Consider the following 10,300-nt stretch of genomic DNA (forward strand, 5'->3'; position numbering starts at 1 on the left):
TATTTTAACTTATATGGTATGATCAAATGTAACCCGTTAACAAAATATGTAGTCGGTTTTGATACTTACTGATAATGTAGTGAGCAAAGACTTGTTGGAGAAAACCAATTCATTATTTTATGTAAAATCACACGGTACCTTAGTAAAATGTGAAAATCATACACTAAATACATCGTTTGCAAGTCTTCCTTCAGTTTTCTTTCACATGCTCCATAATCCCTCTAATTCTGTTGTTATTCTGAACGCTCTCCGTTTTCTTTCCTGTTCTTTTCATTCCAATCTTATGCTGGTTCTCATTTCACTTCCTATTCCTGCTATATATTAAGTATATCTGTCCGCATAAGAAGAGCACACCACTATATGTGTGTGGAAGTTGAGAACGCTAGATGCAGTAAGATTCAAGCCCGATACCTGCTTATTGAAGGTCAAGTGACTTAACTACAAAGCCACTATTTCGACCGTTAAACAATCTTATAAAATCTTCACCAAGTGTTTTGCAATTTCACACTTTCTGAAATCACTCACTATTAAGTAAATTGAATTTCTGAACTTGTTCCACATATTGGTAAGGTTTGGAAATTAAAACAAATTCTTTAATTATAAACTTATAACTTGGATCAGACTGTACTTTCAAAATATACCGATTCCATTTTAGTTAATATATTACGACTAAACCTTTATAATAGAAATGATTTTTAATTCGGATACTTCGAGGAATCTTTACTGTGGAACAATCTTTGATAAAAGCTAGTAAATAAACCCCTAATCTACAAAGTAAGGAATCAGCCCTCTCTCAACAATACTGTTTACTAGAAAATATTTTTACATACTGTTACGAACAGTGAAATAGAGTTCGATATTCTTGAAATTTACACTAACCACATATAATTTACATGACAAACTCTAAGTTGTAGAGGAGCTATCAAAGATAATAAATTACTATTACTTACTATTTAATTATGTAATAATACGTATAAATATTTATTCACTTAATGAATAACTTTCTCAATATTACAAGTCTTATTTTAATCCAAGACATTTTTATATACATTCACCATTTCTATGAAAAAACTGTTTGCTTGAAATCCGATTTGCAAACTTAACAATTTTCAAGATCTGTTTATAAAGGTTTCTCTTATTTGTTCTTTATTCATTACTTCCAAATCTTAACATCATTCATGAATTTTATGAATAAACTATTAAATCATAATATATATATGTATATATTAAATTTATTAAGATCAAGTGAATAATGTCTCAATGTCATCTACAAGTCTTTCATAACAATTGAGTCAATTTGAAAATATGAAGTATATAGGCTTTTGAGTTGAGTTCGTTCGACTGTTGATTCACTAAAGTTGAACTGATCTCAACTGTTTGTTTAACATGTACGGTTCTACTAATAATTTCTTTTTTTTTATTAATCTACAGGGTAAGTACGTGGATCATTTTTAATTCTAGTAAACAGTTTAGCATTTTAGTGAAAATCTGTTATTGCTTATTCAATTTAGTTTAATAATAATGATATGATATAAGTAGTTAACAGTAAGTATATACTAGTAATATCCGTACTGATTTTATTGGCCCTTTGTTATTCTGAGTTTCTGTTAAGTCCTATTATCCAGCATATATACAAAGTAATAATAAACTACAAAGAAAGGATTTATACAAATTGTATGTATATATATATTTATATATGTAATCATCATTAACGATTAAAATAAACTTTAATATACATGTATAAATAGAGAACAAAAAAGCCAACTACATTAATTATGATTATTATTACTGTTGTAAGTTGTAGACTCAATTGATTTTATTTTACTATCTTGTTTATCGTTCAATGATACGTATAGTTATAGCCATGTAACTGGTAATTATCATGGGTATTATTTTAAAATAAGTCAATATTGATAATTTATTAGTACTGTATATGTAATAATTTGGAAAAAAAGAAAAACAAAGTGGAAATATTTTACAAATCATTTGAATACATTAAAAGATTGAATTATGTTTGTTCGTAATAGTAATAATAATGATAATAATAATACTATTATTATTACTATTATTACAATATTCATGTAGTAATACAATAATGAACCAAATTCCCCAGCGTCGAGTTCCATTCTTTTAACATCTTCAACTAGTTATTAATTTTTCGATTAAAAATTTAATACCTTAAACATTGAAACATTTAACTAAAGAAAATGAAGTGAATAATAGATGACATACATCAGGTAGATTATAAACTAAATTAATACTTTATGAAATAAGCTACTAACATTATATGCTCATATTTATGTTCATATTAAGAATTAATAGGGATAAAAGGATGTATTTTATAAAATATTTTATATAGTTATATATATATATGAAATAAATTATTTAAACAAAACTGGAATTATGATTATCTCGGGTAATTTTTTGTTCTGATGTACTAACGGAATGTTGATCGCATTTTAATGGTGTATATGTGTTATTCATTGAATTGTTCACTTGTTCATTACCAGTTAAGTAAATTGATTTTGTTTGATCATTTAAATTGTTTTTCATCCCATTATTATCAGCGTTAATACCATCATTATCACCATCATTTGCTGTATTCTTAACATTAAGTGGACAGACAGTGATATGAGGTGTACTACGTGAAGTAAATGTATTTGATGAAATTACATTATTATCAGTATTATTAGTATTATTGTCTAAATAGAGAGGTTGTCTAGTTGATAATAAAGTACAATTAGGATTAGATCGAAGCCAATTTTCATTGTCATTTCCTCCGTAATTTTGTTTGAATGATTGAACATTGTTTAAATAACGATGAGTACATTGTGGTTGAGCTAAAATAGCTAAAATGTATTCACATCTCAATTATATATATAATGAAAGTAAACCATAATCAATAAATAATAGTAATTACTTTATTTAATAATAAAAATTTTGTCATAATAAATAGTTCATAGGATATATTATGTATTATTACATCTTCTCATTTAACCTACTTATTCACTTACGCCTGTTACCCCTCGTGGAGAAGCATAGGCCGCCGACCAGCATTCTCCACCCAACTCTATCCTGGGCAATCCTTTCCAGTTCCTTCCAGTTGTTATTCATCCTTTCCATATCTGCTTCTATTTCCCGGCGTAATGTGTTCTTTGGCCTTCCTCTTTTCCACTTCCCTTCCGGATTCCAAGTTAGGGATTGCCTTGTAATGCACATTGGTGATTCCCTTAATGTATGTCCGATCCACTTCCAATGTCTTTTCCTAATTTCTTCTTCAGCTGGAAGCCGGTTTGTCCTCTCCTATAAAACGCTGTTGCTGATAGTATCCGGCCAATGAATGTTGAGTATTTTGAGTAAACAACTGTTTATAAATACTTGTACCTTCTTGACGATGGATGTAGCAGTTTCAGCTCCATACAGTAGGACTGTCTTGACGTTCGTATTGAAGATTCTCACTTTGAAGTTAGTTGAGAGTTGTTTTGAGTTCCATATGTTCTTCGATTGTAAAAATGCTGCCCTTGCTTTGCTTTTCATTTAACATGGGGTTAAATTAAGATTATTGTAAAGTATATTTAATAAATATTGCCAGCAGTACACAAATGTCACACATCTTAAACTGTAAAATATTTTTCACCACTTCAGCTGTTACAACTATATTCTTTTACCTCTTATTATTTAAGATATATGGATTCTTATATGTACGTCTTTCAAGAAAGAAAATAATCCAGCTCAGTTTTTCTTCATCACAATAATCAGCAAGCACTTTATAAAGGCGCATAAATAAGTAATGTTAACATTCATTATTATTCAGTTTGAAAAATTAAGAACAGGAAGGTTAATTGGAATATTTTCACATTCGAAAAAATTAAATGACTCAAATATCTAAGCAAGCAGTTAGCTAATGAAGTTCGAAAAAAAAATTTGACCTTACAAAATAACTTTCATCAAAGGTGGATACTATTTAGAGAACATTTATCTGTTTTTTTTTAAATGTCTGATATTATTTAGTTATTCAGTTTAAACATTTATATTTTTCAGAAGTTTTGTGGATATTATAGTAATTTTTAATAGTTAAGATCATGAATCACTTGAAGCTAGACCACCATGGAAAACCTGGATGCACTGGACGGCCGTTTTGTCCTATTATGAAACTCCTCAGCAGTGCGCATCCACGATCCAAATAATGTACAGTTAAAAGGTTATACAAAAATACTTAGTTTCTAAAATTTAAATTTCATATAACTTTTATGTAAAAATGATACAGTATCTAAATTTTATCCATTTGAGTAGAATTATAAAAATCTAAACTGTTTCAAATAACTAACTCATAAATAATCTGTTTCTTATACCATTAATTTGTAAACTGGGTGGAAATAATTTAGTTATTCCTAACCAGTATAACAACCTCCTCAAATATTTACCATACTACTATTTAACAACATGTTATTTTTACGATATGAAACTGATGATGTGGGTTTTACCCTTTGATATTCAAAGTTAAAACAATCCAAGTAAATTCATTAGGCATACTTTTTTAATTAATACTAGTTTCATAATTAAACTAAATAAAGTAGTTATGAGGATTTACTTAAACCTTTAGATTCCTGATTATTTTCTTAGTTTATGTGAGTAAAGAAACACTGCATCCAAGGCTTTATAATTGACGATTCTAACTAGTTTTGTAGTTATAAAGTATTTGAAAGATCAAATTATTTCACTATTTTAATCAATGAATTTCACTGGAACTTTGCTCTTAGGTCAGTTGAGATTTCCGGAACATTAGAAAGATGCAAGAATAGTAACCAGTCTACTTTGTTTTATTGAAAATATCTGTCATCAACATGGTTTCCTCTTGTTAGCATTCAAAGACTATTGATTTCATGAATTAGTGAGTTATTAAATACAATCATTTCTCGATTACTTGCTGTCAAATAATAACCACATCAATAGTAGTATTATTAATAGCCAAACGAACAACTTTTGAAAAACTGTCTAATTTATTCTATACGGATTATGAGCATACAAATGTTCTGATTTTGTCCTTGAAGAAGCTTTGACCAGATTACCAGGCGAAACGTTAGATTTACCTTAAATTCATTCGCTGAGATTTTACAAATATTTTCTTCCTATTTAATCTTTAAATGTATTTAAACAAATATCATTACATGTGTGTGTGCGTGCTTCATTCATAAAATGCGCTAGATTTATATCAATACAAATTTGTTTAAGTTTTTTAATTTCAATTAAATTTTAAATTTTTCATAAAGTAATTCAATAAAACTTTTTTTTAAAATGTTAAATTGCACATTTTATTACTAATGTTAATAATAAAAAAACTAAAACAAATGAACGTTCTTCATAAAAAGAATAATGTAACTATTCAGTTGATTGTAACAGTGATAATGTTGATTAAAATCAAGTTACTTGATTTGAAGGTGATTCAAACCTTAAAATGATTAATTTTGTATCGAATTTATTTAAAATCTTCACATTAAATGTAAAATATCTATTCGGATATAAATTAAAAAAAAGGCTTTACAACAGTAAAGTGTCAATGTATTTTTATGTCATTCTGTTAAGTTAGATTTGAAGTTTGCTGAGAAAACGTTTGCTTTATACCTTTGTATTAACACTGAAAAATTCATCTATTCTTGATATTTTTTCTTTTTACACAAACAAGTGGTTATTAGTTTCTTACTAATATGTTCAGTAAATGCTTGGTAGTATTCTAATTCATCGGTTGTATACATTTTTAACTGTCTAACTTATTTTACTTGTATTCTATCCATTTAACTGTCACAACTACTGTGGTGTGTACTACTTATACGGACAGATAAAAGTAGTATGTTTCAGGAACTGGAAGTAAAAATGTTACAGACAGAAAAGGAAAATGAAAGGAGAAAGGAAATCAGAAAGCAATCGAAATAACAACAGGAGTGAAAGAACAATGAGGTTTGTAAGGGACAACTCAAGGAAGATCGGCAAATAGATTGTAATGTATTGTTTTCATATTTTAAAAAATAGTCAGTGATTTTGCAGATTGCAATAAATTGATTTACTACCTGAGACTTCATTCATTACACTGATTGAACTTCTAATCAAATTTTAAGTTCGCTTCAGTGATATTCGATAAAATAACTGGAATATATTGTCGGTACATGAACAGTAATATCGTTTGCTTACGAAATAACTTTTGTGTTTCCTTGTTAAAGAATAAATCTCTGATGATTTTATAATTATTTTCATGATGATACAAAAGCATTAGTTTTTTCTAATTTCCTTTGATTCTATGGGTCAAGTAAACCCAGATATATAGTCAATTTAAGGTATTGGTGCCTCATTAGCTTAACCTCATAAAACAGTACGATATTGAGGACCTTATGTTATTTGGCTCGTAACTCTATTTCCACTAAATATGCATTTAACCGAAATTTCTTTAAACAAGAATTAGAAATTTGAAAAATATAAATTGTATGATCGTTTCAATTGGTTACTTTTAATTTTGAGAAATAAACTTCTGATGAATTTGTACAGTAATTTGGGTTACGAAAGATTCTCTACGTGACTTGATTACAAATGGGAAGGGGTCAAAGAAAGTTTACAGTCAATATGAAACAAAATGTTAAAATTAAGAATCGGACCAAATTATTCGAAAAATTCCAAATCTTACAGCTAAAACATTTATTTTTGTAGAAGAGAATATTAGAAAGCTGATTAAATGATGAAGTAATAGCCGTAAACCTGATCCACATAAGGATTATTTATTTTTGAAAATAAGATCACTTGAATATCGTCAAGTTTAATTTATGTGAGTTAACAGTTCATTTAAACTTACGTTCTATGAAATGTCCAGTATGCAATAAGATACTGTAATCATTCGGCTTGTAGTTTTCATCCAAACTGCTTGGTCCAGAGGAAACAAGTGAAAGAGATACTGGAATACGAGTTGAGTAAACAGTTACATCATCTGACTGATGATCGGATTTCATTGAAGTACTTGTAAATAATAATGGAGTTAATCTGCAGTCATCATCTATGTTTAAAAGTGTGAGAGATCAAAACAGTTAGATTAAATGTTAAGATAGAATATTATACTTTTAAATCCATAAATATTGAACATTTATCACCAAAGTATTTAGCTACAGAAATTTTTTTTAATTTGTACGGTCTCTCAACATTTTGATAACTTTCTGATTGTTATCTAATCATAACCATTAGAAAGCTTTGGATTCAAGCTCTATAGGCAACCACAGAGTTAAGTTCATTTGGCCAAACGTTGCAGATAAAGACGATAATGACAAGTCATTCGAATGCGATTATTTAAGTTAACGTACTGATATTTCTATGATATTCTAGAAATCTCATAGGAAAATACATTTTCTTTAAATGACAAACAGTGAACAATGTCTGATTAACAAGCTTCAGTAGGCCGTTGGGAATTTATACTCACCGATAAAAATAATCTATGCGTTGTGTTAAAATGTATTATAAAAAAAAACTAAAAAGCTTTCATCATTACTTTGTATCTAACTGTAATGATTTCGTACGTATACTAAACTTAGTATTTAAATCAAATAAATTTCTTAATTGATTTTTGTCTATATATAACTTGAATTCCAATATAATAATCTATTAATTTAACGAAAAAAACAGTATTCTATCTTTCCATATAGTAAACCTTACTGTTTTTACTTATTAACAAATTGGGAATCTATAACTTAGTAACTGACTATATGATAAATATTGTTCAAATTTATTTATCAATGTATTAAACTGAATCATTATATGTCTGCAAATGCCCTGGTATGGCCGAGAGTGGGGAGAGTCCGCTCTCCCTCTCGAAATACTCCCACATGGACACGCGTATATATCCTCTGTCAGGGAAGTCCTACTCACTGCCTTCTCTCACCACAGGTGTTGTTCACGAAATCGAGAGGACGAAAAGCGAATGTCCGGCGTTTTAATCGGGTTAGTGGACACGGCGCATACACCTAGGGGAGTTGGAAAACACTGATTCCAAACCAATGGTGCACATGGGTTCCAGTATCCTGATGGAACAAATGGCGTATGAATCAATCGTTGGTCACCGGCTACCATGGAACTGCATGTCCTTACGATGCTCCATTACCTTGTGGATCAGATCTTAAGGTCAAAGGCCCCGGGTGTGGCACCTAAGAAAACCACGTGCTTCAGTTTGGGCACCCGGGTAGTATTATATCCCTCATACAAATCAAGTGACTTGTGTGGCGCATATGCATTCGCTGCTCGTTTGTACCACTATTTATGTGTTTAAATAAATAATAAATATAAATAAGAATCATCATATTCAGCATAGATACCATGAAAATTTATGTTTGTAATCATTTTCCAAGTTTTTTTCTTTAAAGAAAAAAGATTCATTAATTATTATAATACGAATCACTAGGAAAAAATCTTTATTTAATTTTTTTGAAAACTACCTTTAGTAATATAAAAGTTCGATCTGTTTTTTTTGAAGTATCTAAGGTTTTTTTTATTCTAAAAATAGAACCAAATTAGATTATACTATTGAAATTCTTTGGTGGTTTATTGAATTTTCATTTTTTTTCTTATAAAGATTTTAATGGATTTGTTTATAAATAAAAGACTAGTCATTTTAGTCTTTCTCATAGTCTATACCTTATTGATTAAGTTAATATCAATAAAAGCAACAGTGAAAAAACTTCCAGTAGAAAGAATATGACAGAATGATAGATTACCGTTATCATTAAATTGTATTCTCGTAAAATAATTCATAAGAGTCCGATAAGAAAAAAACTTTATTTAGACATAGATAGAATCATATATTTGGCTCAAGTTATAATTTTCTAGATGAATGTCAAAGCTTAGAGTTGAATGTTATCTCTCTTTCCTATTTAACATATGATTTGTGTAAAAAAAGTGATGTAATTGTTTTAATAGAAATGATTTTCCGATAATACTTGATGTAATGATAAGTTAAACAATAGGATTTTAACGATGAATATTGATTTACAATTTATCTACCTTTTAGTATCTTTTATTCTTTCAAAGTGTCAAATATTAAGAATCTGTGAATAAGATCAAGGTTACATTCAAATTCTTTTTTAGGTTGATAACTTGTCTACTTACATATGAATAATGATTTTATGATAATCCTTTCTATAAAAACTTTAAGAACATTTATGCGCAGTATACTCATTGTGACTTTAATTATGCAATACTTTGGAATATTTTCATATAAAGGGAAATAAAAGTGACAGGTAGAAAAGAACCAGTGGATTACAACCTGAGCACATAATCACCTATAAATCTATCGTGAATTACCGTTTAATATAGCAGAAACGTATTAAAACAAGAAACATATATATATATATATATATATATATATATATATAACAGTTAACTTCAAGGGCTGATCTTAGTTAGACAGCCATTGAAAATCAGAAAGCACTGGATAGCTGTTTCGTCCTAGTGTGGAGCTCTAATAAGAAACCGTTGGCAGCGTAGTTTACATTTATTGAGTGTGAAACAGTTTTCTATTAAGTACATTGAAAGATGATGTTCGCAATATTGCGAAGTGACTGAAGTTGTATATATAAACCACTGGCCGCTAGCTCAGCGGTTCAGAGTTAGCCTCGTGTGCATATGACTGAAAGTCTTCAATTGACTACCGGTGGCGTAATCGTGGATAATCACTGCTGAGGAGTCTCACATCAGCTTTCCAGAACCCCCTAGTTCCCATTGATTGTTTGGCCAAGATCATTTAGTGATGTTAAATGTAGAATAAAATCACCGTAAATCCCGTATAGTAATGTTCGTATTTGTCTACTATGAAATTCGTCATTCAATACAATTGTCTTTTCGCCATGTAAACTTTTAAAAAATGTGGTGAATAGAAAACACAAGGTCAGTTTCGTAATAAAAAATGATTAATTTTCTGACAGATTTATTGGACTGAGTTTGTATCGATTAGGAATTTTGAAATACAAAGGTATTTGGCTTGGTTTTGACAACTGTTTGAAAGATTCACTATGCATTTCATTTTTATGGGTAAATAGTAAAGTCTGCTTTTACTAATTAGCATTAACATTTAGACATGGATGAAAATATGAAGAATAGTTATAAAGTATTTCAGTTATTAAGTTAGACATTTCAGGATAGAATAGATCAAAATGTACACAAAAATTTGAACAATAACTTTTAGCTAGAAATACATACTAATTAATCACTGATGGAGTTTAGCTTTCTTAGCTAGATGGTTGGTTATTATTGGCAATAACCAACCAAGATGGAAATC

At 28.9% G+C, this 10,300-nt stretch overlaps 1 protein-coding gene across 1 annotated transcript in view; it reads right to left on the reverse strand.

Annotated features, from left to right (window-relative positions):
• Positions 1 to 2,385: 2,385 nt before the first annotated feature.
• The window catches only part of Smp_196990 (hypothetical protein), a gene marked incomplete at both ends in the record, with an annotated part of 16,208 nt that continues 8,293 nt past the window's right edge, over positions 2,386 to 10,300 (reverse strand). The window contains 2 exons of the mRNA XM_018794208.1: positions 2,386 to 2,849; positions 6,839 to 7,036. Coding sequence (XP_018648644.1) covers positions 2,386 to 2,849; positions 6,839 to 7,036 — 662 coding nt within the window. The remainder of the gene's footprint in view (positions 2,850 to 6,838; positions 7,037 to 10,300) is intronic.

This window comes from Schistosoma mansoni, chromosome 1 (genome assembly GCF_000237925.1).
Source record: "Schistosoma mansoni strain Puerto Rico chromosome 1, complete genome".
Taxonomy (NCBI): Eukaryota; Metazoa; Platyhelminthes; class Trematoda; order Strigeidida; family Schistosomatidae; genus Schistosoma; species Schistosoma mansoni.